General features: G+C 40.2%; 3 protein-coding genes across 10 annotated transcripts in view; 1 reads left to right on the top strand and 2 right to left on the bottom strand.

The window, feature by feature from the left end:
- Positions 1-229: 229 nt before the first annotated feature.
- SPINT4 (serine peptidase inhibitor, Kunitz type 4) lies at positions 230-2,390 on the bottom strand. Its single transcript, XM_072801239.1, has 3 exons — positions 2,194-2,390; positions 1,319-1,496; positions 230-420 (listed from the first exon to the last, which is right to left on the bottom strand). Exons 1-3 carry the CDS (start codon positions 2,306-2,308, stop codon positions 399-401), a joined length of 315 nt encoding a protein of 104 aa, XP_072657340.1. The 5' UTR covers positions 2,309-2,390; the 3' UTR covers positions 230-398.
- A 16,498-nt stretch (positions 2,391-18,888) lies between these two features.
- On the bottom strand, positions 18,889-26,143 carry WFDC13 (WAP four-disulfide core domain 13). Its single transcript, XM_072801224.1, has 3 exons — positions 25,949-26,143; positions 22,908-23,058; positions 18,889-21,665 (listed from the first exon to the last, which is right to left on the bottom strand). Exons 1-3 carry the CDS (start codon positions 26,133-26,135, stop codon positions 21,506-21,508), a joined length of 498 nt encoding a protein of 165 aa, XP_072657325.1. The 5' UTR covers positions 26,136-26,143; the 3' UTR covers positions 18,889-21,505.
- Positions 25,729-26,460, top strand: part of LOC140618536 (protein WFDC11-like) — a 59,028-nt gene continuing 58,296 nt past the window's right edge. For 6 of the 8 annotated variants that reach the window (XR_012018636.1, XR_012018635.1, XM_072801230.1 and 3 more), the window contains exon 1: positions 26,076-26,213. The gene's annotated coding sequence lies outside the window, so the exon portion shown is untranslated. Of the gene's footprint in view, positions 26,054-26,075; positions 26,214-26,460 lie in introns of those variants that run through there. The other 2 variants (XM_072801233.1, XM_072801228.1) reach the window with 2 other exon arrangements.

The following is a 26,460-nucleotide window of genomic DNA, read 5'->3' as shown; positions in this document are numbered from 1 at the left end:
AAAAAAAAGAGCACTAGTTTGGTGCTCTGGTTCTACTAACTAGTTCAACATGAGAAGGGAGGTGATACAAACCTATACAGATTGGGTTTGTCACACCTAAAACACCATACACATATATGAGAAATGGTTGATGGGATAGAGGGCAACTAAAGGATGGGACCAGTTGACATTCAACTCTAAATAAGGCAGAGGAAGGGAAGAGACATTCAGAGAGTAGGGAAGGCTGACACAAAGTTGCTTTCATTTTAATGGTCATACAATTATTTCTCAGGAAAGGCAAACCTCAAGTTAGGAAAATAGCAAACATATGGAAGTTTCCAGGATTATGGAAATATTACAAAGGTCTTAAAATTGATTTGAATTTTCTTACAACTATGTTTCAGAATGGTGTATCAACTCTAACCTCTCGGCTTATTGTCTCTGTTAAAGCAAAAACAGACAAACAAACAAACAACAACAACAACAACAAAACAGATCTGTGTTAAAGGTTTTGGAAAGTCTCCCTGGATTAATTTAAGTCATTTTTATCCCAAAACAAGTCCAGAGGATATCATATCTTTCAATGTCTCTCCTGTTCCATTTATTGATATCTTATTCTTTCATTCCCTAAAACTTAGTAATTGTCTACTACTATGTGCCAGGCATTGCAAAAATTCACAAGGCATATTAAATAAATAAAACAAAATTTGTTTTTGAGTTACTCACAAGATCACTTTCCATCTCACTTTCTTGGGAATCAGCCATACCAAAGCCTCCATGGGCCTTCTTCTAGTTCCAATGACTGGGAAATGGTCAAGTGTGGGCTGAGAGCTTAGTTGTATAAAACAGCATGTTGCTATGGAGAGTTCATAGGTCTGAGATTACAAGGATTGGTTTTGGGTGAACTTGTGCTTGTAAAATAGTCAAGCCCTGGTGACCATCACATCTGATTAGAAACCATTTAATATGAACTTGGTCCAGTTCATACCATTCATACCAGTCCATTACCTCTAATGGACTTTGTTTCTTCATTTGCCACTCTAAAATAATGATACAAATCTCCCTTAGGGTGATTTTAATTTTAAATTATATCAATATATGTAAATTGCTTAGTGCAGTGCCTGGCACATGGTAATTATCTGATAAATGGTGACTACTAATTTTTCTCTGGACTTTGGATTTCCTAAGGAAAAATGACAAATGATCCTGAGATCTAACCTATTAAGTTTTTTAATGAGGACAATCCTCCCACTTCCCATCCCAAGCCAGGGATCCTAGGATCTAAGAACCTCTCCTTTTCCTCTCCCCCAAGGGCCAAGGGCAGGGTGGGATTTCTTACTTTATTTTGTATTCTTTGACACAGGCTATGTCACATTCTATTTTAAGCTTGTAGTTGTTAAGGTTGCCATCACATCCAGAGAATACAAAACTTTCACATCTCTTGGAGGTTCGGTTGTAGAAATATCTAAAGTGAATTTCAAAGCAGCTACCAGTTTTCATATCCATTTTGCAAGGATCTGCACGAAAGGTTCCCATTGCATTAGGCGGAATGAGTTAGGACTTAGCAGGAGATTTTTGCCTTCCAGGGCCCTTAAAAATTCCTCACATTAGTTTGGAATTGGGTGGAAGGTGATTGAGTGACTTGACCAAGGGCACACATTTGCTAAGTGGCAGGGCCAGAATTTGGGGTGTCTGACTCACAGCGTAGACTGTGCCACCTCCCCATGCTCCAGAAGCACCAAGCCTATACACATTACCTGTGGAAGAAAACTTCATTATCTTTCACATCTACATTGTGAACTTCTCTAACAGGGACCATGGGTTCAAGTGTTCTCTCTGCGCCCATAGCCCAGATATTGAAAATGCCTCAGTTTGCTCCATTTCCAGCCCTCCTTTACTCTCCTCTCAATATGTATTCTTAAATGGTCTTGGATCTTCAAAATTTGTCATGAAACCCCTAATTCAAAATATGTTTGATCCTTTGGACCATCTAAAAGACAGCCCCATCTGGATTCATTTGCCTCATTGTTTTTTCTCATCAGACATCTACAAGATACCCAGAGTAAGTAATGCCTGGAGTCAAGGGACTAAGTGTTAATGGTTATTAACACAAAAGGGGGACCTTTCTGGACCAGCTGGATATCACATTTTTTTGACACTCTCTCCCCCATTCATAATTGGTTTTTGCATTTATTTTCTACTTTAAGTTCATACCTTTGAGGTCTCCACATATCATTTCAGCAAGTTTAGCAACACCACCCATTAATGGGGTAGTCAGCAAGAGGAAGATGAAGAACCCTAGAAGAAATCCCAACTCAGGAGGCTTCATGATGTAGTAAGCAGAAGGTAGGAGAGGCTTGGTATCAACTGATGTTATATTTTGGGCTTGATACTTGAGAGGGCTAAGCCCACTTACCCCAGGGCATTACTAGGCATTGAGTTGAACAGTGAATGCTTGGGTGCCCAGCCATGAAGCTGAAGATCCCAGGCCAATTAGACCCCTGATAGTGAGTCCCATGTTCATCTTAGAAACCATAAAAACAAAAGGATCAGAGATTGTAGCATAAGCTTAATCATGGAAGATAGAATGATTAATGAATTAAAAAAAGATTGATTTCTTTTCTCTCTTCAATCTTCCACAACAAGGAAGTGACTGATCCCGGTGAAACAGGAAGAATGTAATAAAACCAATAGTAGTAATGATAGTAACTAACCCTTATGGTACTTCCTTCATGTGAGACACTATTATCTATCCATCTGCATAAAATCATTAAATTTCAAAAACAAAAATTTTTTTCTCACAAAAAGCATATGCAGTTCATGAGTTAGGAGCAATTATTATTATCACAGATGAAAAAACTGAGGCTGAGGCTAAGTTATATGTGCAATCAAATTTGAACTCACTATACTATATTACCTAGGAATATGGGACACCTTGGTTTTGTTTTCTTGTAAGGCTTTTGAATTTTGGCTTTCACATTTAAACTCTTAGACTACCTGAAATTGATTATTTTTGGTAAGGTGTGAAATAATAATAAGGTGTGATACAATTTAATTTTTCAGTGGCTTCAGACCCAGTTGTTGATGAATTCAACTTTTATCTACTTATATGATAACTTCTTTTATACATGTGGGATTATTTTTGGGCTCTTTATTTTACTCTACTGTATATTCCTGCTCCAAAGCCATTCTTGATTACTTGAATTTTGTATTATCTTAGGATTTTGCATATTCACATAAATTTGAGGGTCAGTTTGTCAAGTTCTTCAAAAGACCCAGCTTGGATATTGATTTTAATTGCTTTGGATTTACAGGTCAATTTGAGGAGAATAACATCCTTACAATATTATCTTGCATAAATACAGTAGTTCCTCATTTATATTGGTTTTCTTAATAACTTCCTAGCAAGGTTTACAATATTTCCCAAACAGGTCTTGTAACCTTATTTATATTTTTGGTATTATTGTAAATGGTATCTTTAAACATTATACTTCTATTTGTTTCTGATGTACAAAACCGTAATTTATATTATATATTAATCTTATGTCTAGCATAAGCATTTCCTTCATGAGTAGTGATATTGAATACCTTTTTTTAAAAAGGTTTTTATTTATTTATTCATGATAGACACACAGAGAGAGAGAGAGAGAGAGAGGCAGAGATACAGGCAGAGGGAGAAGCAGGCTCCATGCAGGAGCCCGATGTGGGACTCGATCCCGGGTCTCCAGCATCACGCCCCAGGCCAAAGGCAGGCACCAAACTACTGAGCCACTCAGGGATCCCCTGATGTTGAATACCTTTTTATGTATTTGTTGGCTACTTATTAGTCTCTTGGAAAAATGTCAATTCAGGTCCTTTGCTTATTTAAAAATCAGAGTACTTGGCTTTCCCCCCCACCTAATGAGTTGTATGAGTTTCTAATATATTTTGGACAGTAACTCCCTAACAGATATGTGGTTTGCAAATATATTCTCTTAATCCATAGATTGCCTTTTCATTTTGTGATTGTTTCCTTTGCTTGCAGAAGCTTCTTAACTTGATGTAGTCCTACTTGTTTATTTTTGCTTTTGTTGATTATGCTTTTAGTGTCATAACAAAAAAAACATTACCAAAGACTAATATCAAGGAACTTTTTCCTCATGCTTTTCTACAAGTTTTACATTGTCAGGTCTTATGTTTAGGTCTTCTACAAGTTTTACATTGTCAGGTCTTATGTTTAAGTCCTTATCCATTTAAAATTAATTTTTAAAAAAATATTTTATTTATTCATGACACACACACACACACACACACACACACACACACACAGAGGTAGAAAACAGGCAGAGGGAGAAGCAGGCTCCATGCAGGGAGCCCGATGTGAGACTTGATCCCAGGACCTCAGGGTCATGCTCTGGGCCCAAGGCAGGAGCTAAATCACTGAGCCACCCAGGCATCCCAAGTGTTAGACTCTTGATTTTGGCTCAGGTCACGATCTCAGGGCTCTGAGATCAAGCCCTATGCCAGGCTCCATACTCAATGCAGATTCTGTTTCTCTCTCTCTCTACCTCCTTCTCCCCTCCCCCCACTTGCACACATGCTCTCCTTCTCCCTCTCTCAAATAAACAAACAAAAATATTTTAAAATAAAAAAAATTAGCCTATTTTTTGGGCTCTTTATGTAGAGGAAAGAAGATACGAAAATAATAAAGTATGGTAGAACTACATAGGAGATTAGCATAGCAAATACATGCTACAAGGTCACAGACACTTGCTATGAGGTATCATAAAATTGGCTATAAGTTTTTGTAATAACTATACAATAAGAACACAGTTACAACCTTTAGAGTAAGCATAAGATTAGCTTTAAAAAAAAAAGGGTCCAACAATCAATTGACTGAGCCACCCAGGTGCCCCTCGATTTGTTTTTTAAAAAAATATTACATATTATGAATCCTGGTAAGCTGCCTTACATTCTTCAAAACAAGGTTGAATATAAAAAAATAAAAACCATAAACTGATTTGAACCCAGGTCTTCATATTAAAGTAAAATTTTTTTTCCAGGACACCAAGCTGCTTTGAAGGTGGAAAGAATGGGATGGGGCTCTTGGGACACAAGGTCTCCCTTGGTTCATTAGCTACTGGGAACATCCTGTCCTGTCCCAAGGGCTGAAATGTTGTTAAGTGGGGAAGATAGGAACTAAATCTAAGAGGAGCCACAAAAAATTTAAGTCCCAATTTAAAAGAATAATCTCAGCTCAGATAAAAGTTCTCCCATCTTGTCCTGATAGCATCAACTAGGAGGTTCATCTGAACCCTTCTGGGTGCTTTACTCACTGCTCCAGAATATTAGACTTGATGGTAAGAGCAGTACTGAGACCCCAGGAGGGGTTATATTCCTGCCCTAGCCTTTACCCTTAAAAAGAGTTAGAATATTGTGAGGCTAGACTCTAGGGTTTCCTAATGCCCTAGGAGGTATTCTTTCCTGTAGTCAAAACCCACAATTTTGTTCTCAATTTTGGAAAAAGCTCCTAAAAACTGATAAAATACTGATGGAATGTAGGACCTATCTCTGACTCTACCGAGTGGACAGTTTTCTGGAATATGATCCAGGGGAATAACTAGGTACTTTGTGTTTGATCAACGCTTGATAAACTGACTCCAACTGATAGTGGGAATGGACATGCCAATAGTACAGACAAATCTACCTGAGTCAGGAAGTGGGGAACAACATGAATTTAATGGTATCAAAACTTCATGGAATCCCAATCACTTCCCTGGCCACTGTTCCTTATACATCATCTCATACATTGTGTCTGTTTCCAACCATGAATTTGAGGGTAAAAAAGGAAATAAGTCTGGGGTGGCCAGTAATAAAAATATGTGATTAAAAGACTGGGCAACTGTGTAGAGAGAAGTATTTCAGCTGCTTCACACTACCATGCTGGAGATGGGAGTCTAGACATGGTTGAACCCGGCCACGAAAAGCTTGATGCTTGTTTGTTGGTTCCATGGACAGAAATGGGGACACAAATTTGATATTAGGTGGAACTATGAAATCTCTTGCAGTCAAGGAGGCTGGAGGCCAGTCTCTGGGTTTGGGTTATCATGGTTTTGATTTCCTTCCTAGATCCTGGTACACATATCTCCTCTTGTTTAACAAATCTGAGAGCTAAGGAGTCATGAAGTTGGTGATAACATGTGTACAGTGTCCAACCCAAAGTTAGCGTTTAATAAGTCTCAGTTGTTGCAATCTTATTTGTTTTGTTGTGCATATTTTTTTCTTCTTGAGTCTTTTGGAGGAGGGACCTTTTGGGTTCCAATTACTCTCCCAACAAAATAACAAACGACGTTTGTAAAAACACCCTCACTCTTTTCTTTCTTAGGCCAGAGTGTTGAACTTAAGGAAAATTGGACATTTTTCTGAACTATTCAGATCATACTTAAGCTTCATACCCAAATTATCAGAAGCTCACAAGGGAGAATGCAGTTGTTATAACTGTAGCTTTCTGACCAAAGAGGCACGTAAGGTCACCTGTGCATTCTCAAAGTAGGAATCTCATAAAGTAAAGGAATTCAGAGGTTCTAATAATTTATAAGAGCCACAGATGAGAAGCCAAAAGGTAAGAGTTTGGTGGTGGTGGGGGGTTTACATGAGTGATGGTCTAGAAATAAGGATTTTCTTTGATTTTCAAATGAACAGGGGCATCTAGTGCCAATTGTTTGCAAAATTTGGGAAGAACCATGATTACAATTCCAAGTCTCTCTTCATAGCACTTCCTATTAAGTTCGCTTGAGTTGTTGTGTTGTTGTCCTTGTAACTCTTGGGATTTCTGAATGTAGGAGCTCATCCTCATATCCTCCATTTACTGTTTACACCACCATCTCACCCCTTGTCCCCACCACAAGTTATTTTTATTTTTTATTGGAGTTCAATTTGCCAACATATAGCATAACACCTAGTGCTCATCCCATCAAGTGCCCCCCTCAGTGCCCGTCACCCAGTCACCACCCGCCCCCCCCCCACCTCCCTTTCCACCACCCCTTGTTCGTTTCCCAGAGTTTGGAGTCTCTCATGTTCTGTCTCCCTCTCTGATATTTCCCACTCATTTTTTCTCCTTTCCCCTTTATTCCCTTACACTATTTTTTATATTCCCCAAATGAATGAAACCATATAATGTTTGTCCTTCTCCGATTGACTTATTTCGCTCAGCATAACTCCTCCAGTTCCATCCACGTCAAAGAAAATGGTGGGTATTTGTCATTTCTTTTCTTTTCTTTCTTTTTTTTTAAAGATTTTATTTATTTATTCATAGACAGAGAGAGAGAGAGAGAGAGAGAGAGAGAGAGAGAGAGGCAGAGACACAGGCAGAGGGAGAAGCAGGCTCCACGCAGGGAGCCCGATGTGGGACCCTATCCCGGGTCTCCAGGATCACACCCCCGGCTGCAGGCGGCGCTAAACCACTGCGTCACCGGGGCTGCCCGTATTTGTCGTTTCTAATGGCTGAATAATATTCCATTGTATACATAAACCACATCCTCTTTATCCATTCATCTTTCGATGGACACCGAGGCTCCTTCCACAGTTGGCTATTGTGGACATTGCTGCTAGAAACATCGGGGTGCAGGTGTCCCGGCGTTTCACCTGCATCTTTGGGGTAAATCCCCAGCAGTGCAATTGCTGGGTCGTAGGGCAGATCTATTTTTAACTCTTTGAGGAACCTTCACACAGTTTTCCAGAGTGGCTGCACCAGTTCACATTCCCACCAACAGTGCAAGAGGGTTCCCCTTTCTCTAAATCCTCTCCAACATTTGTGGTTTCCTGCCTTGTTAATTTCCCCTGTGGGCACTTGACCGGATGAGCACTGGGTGTTATTCTGTATGTTGACAAATTGAACACCAATAAAAAATAAATTTATTAAAATAATAAATAAATAAATAAATAAATAAATAAATAAATAATTAAACCCCCCAAAACCAAAACCAAAGAATAAAAAAACAAATGCCCCAAGCCCCCAAACCCCCTAAAAAATGCCAAACCAAAATGGTAGATCACAATTGCCATTGTTGTGGACACTTTTGGAGCCTTAGAAGAAAGATTTGTGATAAGACAGAAGGGGAACTGGGAATCTTGGGTTGATGAGTCTTTGGAAGACTTTTAGTCTATCCTCCCTCAAGGCATTTCCATAACCCATCATTCTCAGTCCAAAAGGCATTTTCATTTCCAGACTGCAGCATTCCCTGATAAGGTGAAATGCTCTTTGCTAATTTTTTCTATAAATGCCCTGGCAACACCCTCAAGATGTCCAATGCTGGCAGTCTTCTTGCTGAAGTTTTTCCTAGATGTCTCAAGCCTGGCTACTTCTCTGTTATTTCCTTGGCTCACATGAAGACTCAGGCTTCCAAGTCTTTTCAGACTCTGGATGGGAAGCACCTCCCATTGCTTCTCATCATCTAGACAATAGTCTATGCCTTTCAGTCTCAGAGGACACGCCTCAATCTCGTCTAGGCACTCTTTCATGCCCTGCTTGGACAGTAGCATGGTAGAGGATCTCCTGTTTCTGCAGTTCAGCTGCACTCAGCATGGGGCTAGAATGTCAGTCATCCCTTCTGGCAGAAGATTCAACTCACCCATCAATGGTTGGTTCATATAAAGCTCCTCTCTGGGCAGCGTGGCAGGAAGCACAGCATTTCTTAGTTCTAAAGATAGGAGATCTCTATTTTGCCAGTGCCTTCATTGCCTGTTCCCACTTCAGGTTCTTTTCATATTACACTGATATACTATACCAAGAGCAAAAAGTTCAAATACATGTGTCAACAATTAGTACATATCTTGGAATTTTATTTCTTCACAGATAATTGGAACTAAATGATAATACATTAAATGTAAAAAAAATCTGTAACAGTAAACCCTTGTAAAATTATCTGACACTATGATCTTTATTTTGCCATTATTATTTAGATATCAACTCTATATAGGTCAAAGCAATGCTTTCCAATAGCACTTTCTGCCATGGTGAAATGTTATTGTTTGCATTTTTTTCTTTTTTTTAAATTTTTATTTATTTATGATAGTCACACACACAGAGAGAGAGAGAGAGAGAGAGGCAGAGACACAGGCAGAGGGAGAAGCAGGCTCCATGCACTGGGAGCCCGACGTGGGACTTGATCCCTGGTCTCCAGGATCACCCCCTGGGCCAAAGGCAGGCGCTAAACCGCTGCGCCACCCAGGGATCCCTGCATTTTTTTTTTTTTTTTTTTTTACCAACAGTAGCCACAAGCCAAATGAGGTTATTGATCACTTGAAATGTGTTTAGTGAGACTGAGGAACTGATGGAATAATTTATTTACTGAGTTGTAATTAATATAAATTTACATTTAAATAGCCTTCTGTGCTCAGTGTCCTTGTAATGGGCAGATAGGTCAAGCTCAGGTTATTCAAACAGTTATAGCTGCAGTTAAATGGACCACTCTTAGTATGAGAAGCCTGGCTACTAGGTCAACTTGAACCACATTGGTTGAAGGAGCCTGCAGAGTTTTCTGAACAATGATTCCAGCTCTGGGTCAGGGGTCACCAGGGATAGGTCAGATTAGAACGGGGAAACAGAAGAGAGAGAGGAGTGGGACATGGAATTGTGACAGATTTATCTAGGGAAATGTTCATTTGGATGGGATGTGGTTGGCGGAGTCGTATTGTGAGACTAGGTGACCACAAATTTCCAAGTTAGTACATTTACATGGGATTTGTGTGTGTGTGTGTGTGTGTGTGTGTGTGTGTGTGAAGCAAAATCTACAGTTGCTAGAGGCTTAGTAGAGGAATCGAGATCATTGTTAAAACACCTGCTCCATCATCATGTAGTTTAATCATATCTCTCAGGGATGGAGTACTTTCTATAACTATGCCATATCCCATGTGAGAAGATGTTTCAAAGGTCAGAGACATGGTGCTTGTCTTCTTTGGGAGCTTATTTGTTTGTTTGTTTGTTTATTTATTTATTTATTTATTTATTTAATTGGAGTTCAATTTGCCAACATATAGCATAAACCCATGCTCATCCCGCCACGTTCCTCCCACAGTGCCTGCCACCCAGTCACCCCAACCCCTGCCCACCTCCCTTTCCACTACCCCTTGTTTGTTTCCCAGAGTTAGGTGTCTCTCATATTTTGTCACCCTCAGTGATATTTTCACTCATTTTCTCTCCTTTCCCTTTTATTCCCTTCCACTATTTTTTATATTCCTCAAATGAATGAGACCATATAATGTTTGTCTTTCTCCGATTGACTTACTTCACTCAGCATAATACCCTCCAGTTCCATCCACAGCGAAGCAAATGGTGGGTATTTTTCGTTTTTAATGGCTGAGTAATATCCCATTGTATACATAAACCACATCTTCTTTATCCATTCATCTTTCGATGGACACCGAGGCTCCTTCCACAGTTTGGCTATTGTGGACATTGCTGCTAGAAACATCGGGGTGCAGGTGTCCTGGCGTTTCACTGCATCTGTATCTTTGGGGTAAATCCCCAGCAGTGCAATTGCTGGGTCATCGGGCAGATCTATTTTTAACTCTTTGAGGAACCTCCACACAGTTTTCCAGAGTGGCTGCACCAGTTCACATTCTCTCCAACAGTGTAGGAGGGTTCCCCTTTCTCCGCATCCTCTCCAACATTTGTGGTTTTCTGCTTTGTTAATTTTCCCCATTCTCACTGGTGTGAGGTGGTATCTCATTGTGGTTTTGATTTGTATTTCTCTGATGGCCAGGGTTGCGGAGCATTTTCTCATGTGCTTGTTGGCCATGTCTATGTCTTCCTCTGTGAGATTTCTGTTCATGTCTTTTGCCCATTTCATGATTGGATTGTTTGTTTCTTTGGTGTTGAGTTTAATAAGTTCTTTATAGGTCTTGGAAACTAGCCCTTTATCGGATACGTCATTTGCAAATATCTTCTCCCATTCTGTAGGTTGTCTTTAGTTTTTTCGACTGTTTCTTTTGCTGTGCAGAAGCTTCTTATTTTCATGAAGTCCCAATAGTTCATTTTTGCTTTTGTTTCTCTTGCCTTCATAGATGTATCTTCCAAGAAGTTGCTGTGGCCAAGTCCAAAAAGGGTGTTGCAAAACAAAACAAAACAAAAACAAAAACAAAAACAAAAAACCCCAAAAAACAAAAAAGGTGTTGCCTGTGTTCTCCTCTAGGATTTTGATGGAATCTTGTCTCATATTTAGATCTTTCATCCATTTTGAGTTTATCTTTGTGTATGGTGAAAGAGAGTGGTCTAGTTTCATTCTTCTGCATGTGGATGTCCAATTTTCCCAGCACCATTTATTGAAGAGACTGTCTTTTTTCCAGTGGATAGTCTTTCCTCCTTTGTCGAATATTAGTTCACCATAAAGTTGAGGGTCCACTTCTGGGTTCTCTATTCTGTTCCATTGATCTATGTGTCTGTTTTTGTGCCACTACCACACTGTCTTGATGACCACAGCTTTGTGGTACAACCTGAAATCTGGCATTGTGATGCCCCCAGCTATGGTTTTCTTTTTTAAAATTCCCCTGGCTATTCAGGGTCTTTTCTGATTCCACAGAAATCTTAAAATAATTTGTTCCAACTCTCTGAAGAAATCCATGGTATTTTGATAGGGATTGCATTAAACGTGTAAATTGCCCTGGGTAACATTGACATTTTCACAATATTAATTCTTCCAATCCATGAGCATGGAATATTTTTCCATCTCTTTGTGTCTTCCTCAATTTCTTTCAGAAGTGTTCTGTAGTTTTTAGGGTATAGATCCTTTACCTCTTTGGTGAGGTTTATTCCTAGGTATCTTATGCTTTTGGGTGCAATTGTAAATGGGATTGATTCCTTAATTTCTCTTTCTTCAGTCTCATTGTTAGTGTATAGAAATGTCACTGACTTCTGGGCATTGATTTTGTATCCTGCCACACTGCCAAATTGCTGTATGAGTTCTAGCAATCTTGGGGTGGAGTCTTTTGTGTTTTCTATGTGCAGTATCAGCATCCATTCCTGGTCAAAACTCTTCAGAGTGTAGGGATAGAGGCAACATTCCTCAGCATCTTAAAAGCCATCTATGAAAAGCCCACAGCAAACATCACTCTCAATGGGGAAACACTGGGAGCCTTTCCCCTAAGATCAGGAACACGACAGGTATGTCCACTCTCACCACTGCTATTCAACATAGTACTAGAAGTTCTAGCCTCAGCTATCAGTCAACAAAAAGAAATAAAAGGCATTCAAATTGGCATAGAAGAAGTCTTTGGGAGCTAATTTTTTTAAATTTATTTTTTATTGGTGTTCAATTTACCAACATACAGAATAACCCCCAGTGCCCGTCACCCATTCACTCCCACCCCCCGCCCTCCTCCCCTTCTACCACCCCTAGTTCGTTTCCCAGAGTTAGCAGTCTTTACGTTCTGTCTCCCTTTCTGATATTTCCCACACATTTCTTCTCCCTTCTTTTATATTCCCTTTCACTATTATTTATATTCCCCACATGAATGAGAACATATAATGTTTGTCCTTCTCCGACTGACTTCACTCAGCATAATACCCTCCAGTTCCAACCACGTTGAAGCAAATTGTAGATATTTGTCGTTTCTAATGGCTGAGTAATATTCCATTGTATACATAAACCACATCTTCTTTATCCATGCATCTTTCGATGGACACCGAGGCTCCTTCCACAGTTTGGCTATTGTGGCCATTGCTGCTTTAAACATCAGGGTGCAGGTGTCCCGGCGTTTCATTGCATCTGTACCTTTGGGGTAAATCCCCAACAGTGCAATTGCTGGGTCGTAGGGCAAATCTATTTTTAACTCTTTGAGGAACCTCCACACAGATCAATGGAACAGAATAGAGAACCCAGAAGTGGACCCTCAACTTTATGGTCAACTAATATTCGATAAAGGAGGAAAGACTATCCATTGGAAGAAAGACAGTCTCTTCAATAAATGGTGCTGGGAAAATTGGACATCCACATGCAGAAGAATGAAACAAGACCACTCTCTTTCACCATACACAAAGATAAACTCAAAATGGATGAAAGATCTAAATGTGAGACAAGATTCCATCAAAATCCTAGAGAAGAACACAGGCAACACCCTTTTTGAACTCGGCCACAGTAACTTCTTGCAAGATACATCCACGAAGGCAAAAGAAACAAAAGCAAAAATGAACTATTGGGACTTCATCAAGATAAGAAGCTTTTGCACAGCAAAGGATACAGTCAACAAAACTCAAAGACAACCTACAGAATGGGAGAAGATATTTGCAAATGACATATCAGATAAAGGGCTAGTTTCCAAGATCTATAAAGAACTTATTAAACTCAACACCAAAGAAACAAACAATCCAATCATGAAATGGGCAAAAGACATGAACAGAAATCTCACAGAGGAAGACATAGACATGGCCAACAAGCACATGAGAAAATGCTCTGCATCACTTGCCATCAGGGAAATATAAATCAAAACCACAATGAGATACCACCTCACACCAGTGAGAATGGGGAAAATTAACAAGGCAGGAAACGACAAATGTTGGAGAGGATGCGGAGAAAAGGGAACCCTCTTACACTGTTGGTGGGAATGTGAACTGGTGCAGCCACTCTGGGAGCTAATTTATATAGAACCTAGAGAAATTTTTTATTTTTATTTAATAAATTTAAAAAATATTTATTTATTCACAGGAGACACACAGAGAAGCAGAGCCCTAAGTAGACAGAGAATTAGGGTCCTCGCAGGGAGCCCAATGAGGGACTCAATTCCAGGACCCCAGGGTCACACCCTGAGCCGAAGGCAGACTCTCAACTGCTGAGCCACCTAGGCATCCTGAGAAGTTTTTTTAAAACATAGAGTTTAAGGTGGAAGATATGCTTTGATTCTTTTCTAAAACAAGAATTTTTGTTAAAGGAAGGATTGAGGGCAGCCCCCGTGGCTCAGTGGTGTGGTGCTGCCTTCAGCCCAGGGTGTGATCCTGGAGACCCGGGATCGAGTCGCACGCCAGGCTACCTGCATGGAGATTGCTTCTCCCTCTGCCTGTGTCTCTGCCTCTCTCTCTCTTTCTCTCTCTCTCTCAATGTGTGTGTGTGTGTCTCTCATGAATAAATAAATAAAATCTTTTTTTTTTTTTTAAAGAGGAATTGAGAAGACTTGAACAATGATAGTAACATTCTCTTCAGATTCTCTACCAGGCACTGTGGTACATGATTTACCTGCATCATCTCCTTTGGTCTCATGATGCACCTGAGGGTAGGTGTTATTCAATGACATTTACAGATGAAGAGTTTGAGGCCCTAAGGAATTGGAGATGTCCAGCTTCACCAGGCCAGCAAGAACAAAGCTAGTCTGAGTCCCAGAGCAGGACCTTTATTCTGTCCTACCATCCTTTATGAACAGCTTTACAAGCTTTTTTTTGGAGGGGGTTTATTTTTCAACCTATTCTAAGTTTCCAAAAGCAAATAAAAATCTGTCTTTAAGAAAAGTAATTTATAAAAGAAGGCTGAGTCCAGCCCACTACCAGTAGAGTAGTCAGCTGATATCTGAGTGGTTCTGGACTGTGCAGTGAAAATTTTGTGAGAGCAAGGCATCAAGTGTTAGGATTAGTCTACTCCTTGCCAGCTTCTTTCTCATCCCATTTGAAAAAGTCAGAATTGTATCCTCACTATGTGCAGGGCATGGTGTTAGGTTCTAGGGTTCTGTGGCAAAGAAATCTGACACAGCTCCTACTTTTATGAGATTCATTCTCTAGATAGAAAAATACTAAGTTAAATGAATATGGGACAATGTGAGAATATATAGTACTTTGAGGGACACTTGGGTGGCTCAATGGTTGGGTGGCTACCTTCAGCTCAGGTTGTGATCCCGGGATCTGGGATCAAGTACCGCATCAGGCTCCTGCAAAGAGCCTGCTTCCCCTCTGCCTGTGTCTTTGCTCCTCTCTCTGTGTCTCTCATGAATAAATATATAAATCTTTAAAAAAAGATACAGTACTTTGAAAGGACAGAGAGTGCCCCATTCCATCTGGGATGAATTGGTGAAGGTTCCATGGAGATTTTTAATTTAATATGAGGCTTGAAGCATGAATGGGAGCTCATCAGGAAAGTGGGAGAAATATTCTGGCAGAGAGAAAAACTAGAGTTTGAGCATAGAGGGACAGAGGGCATGGGGCCTTGGAGGGACACCAACCTGAATGAGGCAGCTTGCTTTCTTTCTTTCTTTCTTTCTTTCTTTCTTTCTTTCTTTCTTTCTTTTTCTTTTTCTTTTCTTTCTTTTTTCTTTCTTTCTTTCTTTCTTTCTTTCTTTCTTTCTTTCTTTCTTCCTTTCTTTCTTTCTTTCTTCCTTCCTTCCTTCCTTCCTTCCTTCCTTCCTTCCTTCCTTCCTTCCTTCCTTCCTTCCTTCCTTCCTTCCTTCCTTCCTTCCTTCCTTCCTTCTTTCTTTCTTTCTTTCTTTCTTTCTTTCTTTCTTTCTTTCTTTCTTTCTTTCTTTCTTTCTTTCTTCTTTCCTTTCGCAGCTTTCTAAGTGTAAAGGGGAATAAGGAGTTATAAGGCCTGAGTTGGAAGCAGGGGGAAGAGTGTCAATAGTAAAATTCAGTGGAAACATGAAAATGTGAATATCCATTCAGCAGCAGTAAAATTGGCTGCTCAGGGTGGCAATCCCTTGGGAAGAAGGCATCCCAATCCTTGGGTTTATATTTCAGCTCTACAACTGGCCCATTGGCTAATGCTGTGCATGTGACTTTAACTCTCATCTTCCGTTTCCTTGTTTGTAAACTGGGAATGATGGTTGCTATGAGGACCTAGTCAGATGAAACATGTCATTGCTAAATTGTTAGCTCACATTTCAAATGTTGGAATCCCTTGGCAACGCCCACCAAAGCCCAGGTTTTATGGAAAATGCTGGCAAGATCTGCCTGAGCTGTTCTGTCTTCCATTCTGTCACCTCAGGAAGCTCAACACTGCACTTTCTGGGAATAAGTTGAACATTTTTCTCAGGTCCTCACTGCCACTGCCATCTCCTCCCTTACTTGAGCTTCCCAGCCAATACCAGGGCTTTCAGAGCAGTGATGGTTAGTCAAGGGAAACTGTTCTGCAGAGGACAGGCTACAGGATTGGGGAGAGCAAACATTCTGATGTGTGGATCTAACAGATATTACAGTTAATGTGATACATCAAAGGGCATGGTCTTAGCTGAGCCTACCAGAAGATAGCAAGATGGAGATGCTTGTTTCTGTAGAAGATACACTCAGGTCTATGGCAGTGTTTTTCGGCTTGTCCAAGATGAAGTCTTGTCTCTCTGGGCAATACTTTGAGATGAGGCTTGCTAATGCTCATATACCCATAGCCATTGCAACCCTGAAGCTACAATAAAAATACCCTATATAGTTGCACCAGCCACCTTCTGTTACCTTTCACCTGGATGGAATGCCTGGGTTGTTACTACATGCTCAGTATCTTCCCACTTGGTGGGCCACAGATTATGTGATAATGCTGATTCACTGATGGATGGTCAGTGTGTGGCCTGAGGAGTTAATCATGTACAAGGTGCAGAGGAAGTTAGCATGGCTGACTCACCAGGGTCTGTACAAGGTGGTGTTCATGCACATAGTCTCCTCCACTGGCCTTCACTTGTCATCATTTATTGAACTCCTTTATAGAGAGTTAATAAAAGGACTGTCTAAGCTGAAATGCCCCTTGGAAACTCTGATGACTTCAGAAGGACTGTTAGAAGATCTTAAGGTCCTCCTTTTTCCCAGTCTGAAATAAGATCCACCAAGTTATGAATTGTAGCTTTGTTTTTATGATGGAGTTATAGAGGACTCTATTTTGCTCTCTTGCTTTCTTGTAACATTGGTAAAATAATAAAAATTATCCTCCTTTCTTTTTTTAAAAAATATTTTATTTATTTATTCATGAGAGACACAGAGAATGGCAGAGACGTAGGCAGAGGGAGAAGCAGGCCCTCCGTGGGGAGCCCATTGTGGGACTCCATCCCAGAACTCTGGGATCATGACCTGAGCCAAAGGCAAACCCTCAATTGCTGAGCCATCCAGGTGCCCTGATCTTCCTTTCTTTTAAGAATAAAAATCTGGAACCCAGAAGGAGTGAATTACTGGCAGCTCCTAACCTTTACAGAGACTTTACAATGATCAAGTTCTTCCGTTCCATACAGCCTCATGTTATCTTCACAAAACCCGACGTATGGATGTCCTCTTCATCTCTCACACGAGGAAGCTGTTAGTCTCAAAGGTGTGGAGTGAGCTGACCAAGGCCACACAGAGTATGAAGGGTTCAGCGTGACTTTTCCGCTGGGCTATCATTAACCCAAAGGCTGGCAGAGCCTGTTCCTTGGCAAAGGCTCAGATGTGAGTGCCCTGTGTTCCCCCCTGGGCCATGACTCTGCCTCCTTATGTTGCTCTGTGTGCCAGAACTCACCCTGAACAACATCTTGCCCCAGGGAGTGAGAGCATAGCCTGGTGGGGGTGGGGTGGGTTAATGGAGGAGGGTGCAACTGGGATGACTAAAGGCTATTCTGATGTGGGGATATCAGAGAGGCTAGAGGAGGGAAACTGGAAGAGGCCACACTGGGAATGCCAGGCCAAACCCCAATACTTACAAAATGTTCTAGGAGATAAGCCTTAGTTGCCAGCCGAGATGTTTCATTCTTTTTTTAAATTTTTAAAATTTATTTATTTATTTTGGTTTCAGCAGTGTTTTATTTATTTAAAATAATATGACATTTAGTGTAATATGTATTTGAAGCAAATATTTTCTCTTGCACTTATGTTTTTTAATATAAATTTATTTTTTATTGGTGTTCAATTTGCCAACATATAGAATAACACCCAGTGCTTATCCCGTCAAGTGCCCACCTCGGTGCCCGTCACCCAGTCACCCCCACCCCCCGCCCACCTCCCCTTCCACCACCCCTAGTTCGTTTCCCAGAGTTAGGAGTCTTTCATGTTCTGTCTCCCTTTCTGATATTTCCCACTCATTTTTTCTCCTTTCCCCTTTATTCCCTATCACTATTTTTTATATTCCCCAAATGAATGAGAGCATATAATGTTTGTCTTTCTCCGATTGACTTTTTTCACTCAGCATAATACCCTCCAGTTCCATCCACGTTGAAGCAAATGGTGGGTATTTGTCGTTTCTAATGGCTGAGTAATATTCCATTGTATACATAAACCACATCTTCTTTATTTAAATTCAATTTAGTTAGCATATACTGTGTTATTACTTTCAGGGGTAGAATTCAGTGACTCATCAGTTGCATATAAAACTCAGTGCTCACTACAGCATGTGCCCTCCTTTAATGCCCATCATCCAAATTACCCCATTCTGCCTCCCCTCCCCTCCAGCAACCCTCTGTTTTGTTTCCTAAAGTCTCATATGGTTTGCTCCCTCTGTTTTTATCTTACTTTTCCTTCCCTTCCCCTATGTTAATCTGTTTGGTTTCTTAAATTCCACGTATGAGGGATTCCTGGGTGGCTCAGAGGTTGAGCATCTGCCTTTGGCTCAGGGTATAATCCCAATCTGGGGATTGAATCCCACTTCAGGCTCCCTGTGAGGAGCCTGCTTCTCCCTCTGCCTGTGTCTCTGCCCCCCCTCTCTGTGTGCCTCTCATGAATAATAAATAAAATCTTAAAAAATTCCACATATGAGTGAAATCATATGATATTTAGCTTTTTCTGACTGACTTACTTCACTTAGCATAATACCCTCTAGTTCCATCCAGGTTGTTGCAAATGGCAAGATTTCATTCTTTTCGATGTCTGAGTAATATTCCATTGTACATGTATATACCACATCTTCTTTATCCATTCATCTGTCAATAAATTTGGGCTCTTTCCATAGTTTGGCTATCATGGATATTGCTGCCATAAACATTGGGGTGCATATGCCCCTTTGAATCACTGTGTTTGTATTCTTTTTTTTTTTTTTAAGATTTATTTATTTATGATAGACATAGAGAGAGAGAGGCAGATACACAGGAGGAGAGAGAAGCAGGCTCCATGCCAGGAGCCCGATGTGAGACTCGATCCCAGGACTCCAGGATCACACCCTGGGCCAAAGGCAGGCGCTAAACCGCTGAGCCACCCAGGGATCCCCCTGTGTTTGTATTCTTTGGATCAATACCTACTAGTGCAATTGCTGGGTCCTAAGGAAGTTCTATTTTAACTTTTTGAATAGCCTCCATACTGTTTTCCAGAGTGGTTGCACCAGTTTGCATTCCCACCAACAGTGTAAGAGGGTTCCCCCTTCTCTGCATCCTCACCAACATCTATTATTTCCTGAGTTGTTCATTTTAGCCATTCTGACTGATGTGAAGTGGTATCTCATTGTGGATTTGATTTGTATTTCCCTGATGCCGAGTCATATTGAATATTTTTTCATGTGTCTGTTGGCCATTTGTACATCTTTCTTTGAGAAATGTTCATAAATGTTCTGCCCATTTATTGACTGGATTTTTTGGGTTTTGGGTGTTGAGTTTGTAAGTTCTTTATAGATTTTGGATACTAGCCCTTTATCTGATAAAACATTTGCAAATAGTTTCACCCATTCCATAGGTTGCCTTTTAGTTTTGTAGACTGTCTCCTTTGTTGTGCAAAAGCTTTTTATCCTGATGAAGTCCCAATAGTTCATTATCTCTTTTGTTTCCCTTGCCTTTATAGATGTGTCTTGCAAGAAGTTGCTGTGGCCAAGTTCAGTAAGGATGTTGCCTGTGCTCCTCTAGGATTTTGATAGATTTCTGTCTCACATTTAGGTCTTTCATCCGTTGCGAGTCTATTTTTGTGTATGGTGTAAGAAAATGATCCAGTTTTGTTCTTCTGCATGTGGCTGACCAATCCCAACATCATTTGTTGAAGAGACTGTCTTTTTTCCATTGGATATTCTTTCCTGCTTTGTGGAAGATTAGTTGACCATAGAATTTTGAGGGTCCATTTCTGTGTTCTCTATTCTGTTCCATTGCTCTATGTGTTGTTTTTGTGCCATTACCATACTGTCTTGATGATTACAGTTTTGTAATAGACCTTGAATTCCAGAATGGTGATGCCTCTAGCTTTGGTTTTCTTTTTCCATTTCTTTGTCTATTTGGGGCCTTTTCTGGTTCCATCAAATTTTAGATTGTTTTTCCTGCTCTGTGAAAAATGCTGGTGGTATTTGGATAGGGATTGCATTGAATGTGTAGATCACTTTGGGTAGCATAGGAATTTTAACAATATTTGCTCTTCCAATCCATGAGCATGGAATGTTTTTCCATTTCTTTGTGTCTTCCTCAATTTCTTTCCTAAGGGTTCTAATAGATATCAGAGTGCAGATCTTTTACTTCTTTGGTTATGTTTATCCCTAGGTATCTTTTGGTTTTTGGTGTAGTTGTAAAAGGGATCGATTCCTTGATTTCTCTTTCTTCTGCCTCATTGTTAGCATATAGAATGCAACATGCTTCTGTTCATTGATTTTATTTTGCTGAATTCCTGTATCAGTTCTAGTAATTTTTGGGTGGAGTCTTTTGGGTTTTCTACATAGAGTATCCTGTTGTCTGCAAACAGCAAGAGTTTTACTTCTTCTTTGCCAACTTGGATACCTTTTACTTCTTTTTGTTGTCTGATTGCTGAGGCCAGGACTTCCAGTACTATGTTGAACAACGGTGGTGAGAATGGGAAGAGGGGGAGAGCTCTCAGTTTTTCCCTATTGAGGATGATATTCACTGTGAGTTTTTGTGTGTGACTTCTCTGATATTGAGGTATGTTCCCTCTATACCTACATTGTGGAGGGTTTTTATCAAGAAAGAATGCTGATTTTGTCCAATGCTTTTTCTGCATCTATCAAGAGAATCATATGGTTCTTGTCCTTTCTTTTATTAATGTGGTGTGTCACATTGATTGATTTTACAGATGTTGAACCACTCCTGCAGCCTAGGAATAAATCTCACCTGGTTGTGGTGAATAATCCTTTTAATGTACTGTTGAATCCTATTAGCTAGTATCTTGGTGAGAATTTTTGCATCTGTGTTCATGAGGGATATTCTCCTCTTTGGTGGGGTCTTTGTCTGGTTTTGGAGTCAAGGTAATGCTGGCTCATAGAAAGAGCTTGGAAATTTTCCTTCCATTTATATGTTTTGGAACGGTTTCAGATGAATAGGTATTAATTCTTCTTGAAATGTTTGGTAGAAGTCCCCTGGGAAGCCATCTGGCCCTGGACTCTTGTTTTTGGGAGACTTTTGATTGCTGGTTCAATTTCTTTGCTGGTTATGGGTATGTTCAAGTTTTCTATTTCTTCTTGTTTCAGTTTTGGTAGTTTATATGTTTCTAGGAATTTATCCATTTCTTCCAAATTGTGTAATTTGTTGGCATATAATTGCTTATAATATCCTCTTAAAATTGTATTTCTGTGATGTTGGTTGTGATCTGTCCTCTTTCAATCACAATTTTATTCATTTGGGTCCTTTCCCTTTTCTTTTTGATGTCTGCCTAAGGGTTTATCAATCTTGTCAATTCTTTCAAAGAAGAGCTTCTAGTTTTGTTGATCTGTTTCTAGTGTTTTTTTATTTCTATACCATTGATTTCTGCTTTAGTTGTTATTATTTCTCTTCTCCTGCTGGATTTAGGCTTTATTTGATGTTCTTTTTTTCCAATTATTTTAGGTGTAAGGTTAGGTTGTACCATGACCTTTCTTATGTTCTTGTGACTGGTTCTGTAGAAAAAAAGTATTCTCAAATATTCTCTGGTGCAGTTTTTCTCTTAGAAATACAATACTTAATTTTCCATTACTTCCCTCATTAAAACTAGACCATGAAGCTAAGCTTTCTTGCCATGGGGAAAGCAGAACCTCAAAGAAACAAGTGACAACAAAGAGTCATACTTATGCTTCTGTGTTGCATGGTAGAGCCTGAAAGGTATGAAGTTTCACTCTGAAGACTAATCTCTTAAGAGAGATATGAGATATGGTTGCCTAGTTGTAAAACTTACTGAATAATTAATAGATGTCAAGTAATGTCTTTAGAGTTTGCATGTGTTATTTATTTTCATGTCACTATTGTTGTTCAAGTCTTAAAGATAAGGAAGCTGACACTCAGAGAGAGAGGTTGATTAACTTGTCTGAGTTTACTCAGCTAAGAAGTGGTAGAGCTAGGATTTGGGTTTGAGTATCTGGCTCTGAGCCCCTACTTCATCACTCTGTGTCTTGTCTCATAGGTTGGTTATTGTGCTCAGGGGAGGGAATACAGCAAAGAACAAGACAATTTAGAGGGTCACTGATTGAGTCTCTTGCCTTGTGAGTCTTTGTACCAACCTCACAAGGCTAGAATAAAGAGTACTCATCTTATGCATTAGAAAGAAAGGCAAACATGGAGAATTGTATTCCTCACGGTAGTAGAAAGTCATAGTTGAAAGATAGAATTAGAAACCAGTTGTCTCATAACTCCCTAATGCCCTTTCTCTGCTCTAGGAACACTTCCATTCAGCAGATTTGGGGCCAGTGCTAATGCCTCAGCAGCTAACCAAAGCTTTGCTCAGGCTGAAGAATCCCCAGAGCCCAGGAAACTGGGGGCCAAAGGATGGTATTTGGTGAAAGAGGGAAAGCAAAAAACAAAGAAAACAGATTGGCTTTGGGATTTTGGTGAGACTTGTAGCCCAGATATAATGTCCCAGGCCTCAGGATAAAGGTGGATTCTGGGACAGGGAGGGTCTGTTGATGGAGTGGTTTGTGGTTGTGTTTAGAGAGGCATATTTTGAGATTTACAAATGTGGTGATGAGAAACATTATGTAGTTTGGGAATGGAGAAAGCCTCTTTTACTCAAGGCATTTAAGAAAATTATCCTTGGTAAAGAGAAGGAGAATGTTAGAAAAATAGATCCAGTATAGGGGCTGGTAAGAGACTCTTCTGTTGAGTTCCCAAAGCAACTGGGTTAGAACTGGGCAAGAGAAGCCCCTTACCTGTCATAATTTATATTCTTGTTTAATGAACAGACTATCCCACAGAAGGCAGAACAGCACTGAAGTCCGTTTTTGCAATCTTCCTGCATTGTACAGAATTGAGTGCAGTTTCCAGGATCTGATCTGCAGGGTGGGGGTTCCAAGATATACTCTGGAATACAGAACAGAAAAGAGAAGTGCCTAAACAATGGACTGGAGTAACATCCAGAACTCCAAAAGTCCTAGGAACTATCAGAAAACCAGCCTCCCTGATCTTCCCCCTGTAGTTATAGGGAGGTGGAATCAGATGTTGTCCTTAGCTGCTGCCTTTCTCTGAGTTCTTGGCAGGGAAAACTGAGGCTTGGGTATCTGATTGGAGACAGAGGTCAGCAGAACCCTGCACTCATTGACAATTCAACATCCTTGCAAGATCAGATACTTCATATTTGAGGAAATGAACAGTTTGTGGTAAGCAAGAAAGGGGTGTGTAGGTGCATTTGCACTGACTCACTGTGTAGCCCCAAGTGGGTTGTACAACCTCTCACTAACAACATAGTTTGTCCTAAAGTTGACCTAACGTATGTTATTTGTGTAGAGAAAGAATGAATGGGAAGGAATATTTTGGGAAATGATAAAGACCAAACAATACACTGAAGATACTGGAATCAGAATGCTAGAACCCAAATCACAAGTGAGTTCTAGGGGTAACTTATTCCGTGGGATTGAGGGTGAGTGTTTTGTTTTTATTTTTTAAAATTTAATTTTATTATTATTATTTTTTGTATATTTTTTATTTGCCAACATATAGTATAACACTCAGTGCTTATCCTGTCCGAGGGTGAGTATTTTGGAATAAGGTATAAAGATTGGCTTCTCTTTCTTTCAGGTTTCTTCTGCTAAGGAAGCCAGAGCACCAGGTTGTCCCATTTTCTACTATTAGAGAAGAATAAACATCTTCATGCTAATATCCCATTTCCCTCATCCCTCAGTATTTGGGTCAAAGTCAAGAATACCTCCACCAGGAGATCCTTCTGTAGGGCTCCAACTCACATTCTTATCTCTGTTCCTGAACACCAAGGCATTAAGGATAAGTACAATTATCCCTGTTGTTGAAGCCCAGCCAGGCCATAATTTTTGTACCTTGTGACTTGACCTTTCTCTGGGGCAAATCTATAGGTGGAGTATTCTATAAGCCCCGGTTGACTTATTGCTTTGCAAGTATTTGCAATTAGAAGGGAGTCCATAGGGTATCATATTGACCTGGAAGAAACAAATGATTAATGAAGTTGGGGCTAAAACTGTGGAAGGAGCCTCGGTGTCCATCAAAAGATGAATGGATAAAGAAGATGTGGTTTATGTATACAATGGAATATTACTCAGCCATTAGAAATGACAAATACCCACCATTTGCTTCAACGGGGATGGAACTGGAGGGTATTATGCTGAGTGAAATAAGTCAGTTGGAGAAGGACAAACATTATATGGTATCATTCATTTGGGGAATATAAAAAATAGTGAAAGGGAATAAAGGGGAAAGGAGAAAAAACGGTGGGGGTGACTGGGTGACAGGCACTGAGGTGGGCACTTAACGGGATGAGCACTGGGTGTTATTCTATATGTTGGCAAATTGAACCCCGATAAAAAGTAAATTTATAAAAAAAAGAAAAAAATGAAGTTGGGGCTATAATTGGAACAGCAAATGGCACTAGAGAAAAAAATCCAAGGCTCAAATTGTTGACAATTTGGCAGAGGCCAGTATACAGCACTCACCTTGGGTCTCCTGGTCATCCCATGGCTCACTAGCTCAGTGCAAAAAAATTGGAACTGGTTCCCACTTTGGGGAGTTTGGGAATCAATAGGACAGTGTGGGGAAGGAGTCTGTGAGCCAGGGATCTCAGAGAGGTGGACCTTCTCAGGTTTACCTCCTCTTCTGGGTATGTGATTCCAGTCTTACTTACAAAGACTTACCAGTCTTTCAGGGACCTTTTTGTGTTTCTCTTCAAATTTTAGTCCTTGATTCTCCAAATTTACCCTTCCCCCATTCTTTCCCATCTAGCTTAGCCTCCCTCAGTCTTACAAATGTGTGGGCCCTCTCTGAAATTCTTAAAACAGAAACTTGCCTCCCTAGACACTTGAGATAGTACACATACCCCTCTCTGAGCCCTCAGTATTCTGAGGATGCTTTCCTCATAGGAGAGTGGAGGTATAGTGGATAATAGTTCATTTCCCATTTGGTATTGGTCAAGGTCAACATAACTGTGGTCAGCACTCATTAGGTTAAGCTGGGCAATGGTGGCTGCTGAGATGGACTCTATACTTTGCCATTGGTGATAGTCACTGGTAATTGTGTAGGTACCTCTGAATGTTTAAAATGTGCAATAAAATGTAAGACTTTCCTTCCTTCCTTCCCAAATATTTTCCAAGGCAGAGATTTTGTAGGTTCTGGCTTGAGTTCTACCAACTTAATTTTCTTCTCTGTTTTATTTTTAAGATTTATTTATTTATTTTAGAGAGGGGAGGAGGGACAGAGAGAAAATCTCAAGTAAACTCTCTGATGGCTACAGAGCCTAACGCAGGGCTCAATCTCACAACCCATGAGATCATGACCTGAGCTGAAACCAAGAGTCAGACTCTTAACCGACTGAGCCACCCAGGCGCTTCGGTTTTAATGCTTGAAAAGTTGGTGCAAGCATCCATGAAGAAACTAGGGCAGCAAGACTACACTGGGTGATGAGGCTGATAACATTTACAGTAGTTCTTATTGAGCATTTATCATGGTCCATTAAGAGTGCTCTAGTATGCATGCATTATTTCTGTTTCTTCTCCCAACTGTCCCAGTGTCATTATATCCATTGCAAAGATAAAATCTGAGGCCCGGACACTTTGTCCAAGACCACTCAGTAAGCACACAGCAGAGATTCAAACCTGGATCTTACTGACAGTAAAACTAGGACCCTTGAACATGATACTGTATTTTTTCCATAATGTGTATCCTCAGCCCTCAGATCCTCTCATCTCTACAAATGCTGCATCCCTCCCCAGAGCCCAGACCCAGAACCTACTCATAAAATGTTGCTTGGGGCTCCCAGGCACCTGCTGTGGTGTTAAGTGAATCAATAGGAGTTGGAGAAGCAGTGCAGACTTCATGCTGCTGGCAGGATGAGTAGGTAGGTCTTGGCTGAGGACTGCTGGATTTGACCAGACACAGCTCAGAGGACGAGAGAATGAAGGAGGGCAAAGCAGAGGCATGCTGTGACCAGCCTTTCTTTGTGTATTCCAATGACAGACATCCAAGTTACCTCCCAACCACATCCTCCTCAGGACCAGGTAGTATTTTCACATCTACCCTCCTTTCATTCTCTAATCTTGGCCTTATTATGTCTTTCATCTGTTTGGGTCTTGTTAATGTCCTTTTACAAAATTTTAATAATCTTTCCCATGTAGAGTTCTGGCATGTCTTCATTATATTTATTCCTATGGACTTGGACTTTAAAAATAAAATTGTAAGCAGTGGATAATTTTTTTTAGTACTTCTTTCTGTTGCTAATGTAGAAAAATGACTTTTATGTACTGT

The sequence above is a fragment of the Canis lupus genome, chromosome 26 (genome assembly GCF_048164855.1).
Source record: "Canis lupus baileyi chromosome 26, mCanLup2.hap1, whole genome shotgun sequence".
In the NCBI taxonomy this organism is placed as follows: domain Eukaryota; kingdom Metazoa; phylum Chordata; class Mammalia; order Carnivora; family Canidae; genus Canis; species Canis lupus.
The sequence above is the reverse complement of the archived record's forward strand: the minus strand, read 5'-3'. Positions and strand labels throughout refer to the sequence as shown.

Excerpts from the sequence above, each read along its gene's own strand:
- WFDC13 (XM_072801224.1), bottom strand. The coding sequence starts at position 26,135 with ATGCCTCTGCTTTGCCCTCCTTCATTCTCTCGTCCTCTGAGCTGTGTC. Across the intron at positions 23,059-25,948 it reads CCCCAAGCAACATTTTATGA|AGTATATCTTGGAACCCCCA; the intron begins GTAGGTTCTGGG and ends TCTGTATTCCAG. Across the intron at positions 21,666-22,907 it reads AAGAATATAAATTATGACAG|AACCAGTCACAAGAACATAA; the intron begins GTAAGGGGCTTC and ends TTTTTTCTACAG.
- SPINT4 (XM_072801239.1), bottom strand. The coding sequence starts at position 2,308 with ATGAAGCCTCCTGAGTTGGGATTTCTTCTAGGGTTCTTCATCTTCCTC. Across the intron at positions 1,497-2,193 it reads GATATGTGGAGACCTCAAAG|ATCCTTGCAAAATGGATATG; the intron begins GTATGAACTTAA and ends CCTTTCGTGCAG. Across the intron at positions 421-1,318 it reads GTCAAAGAATACAAAATAAA|AGACAATAAGCCGAGAGGTT; the intron begins GTAAGAAATCCC and ends TTGCTTTAACAG.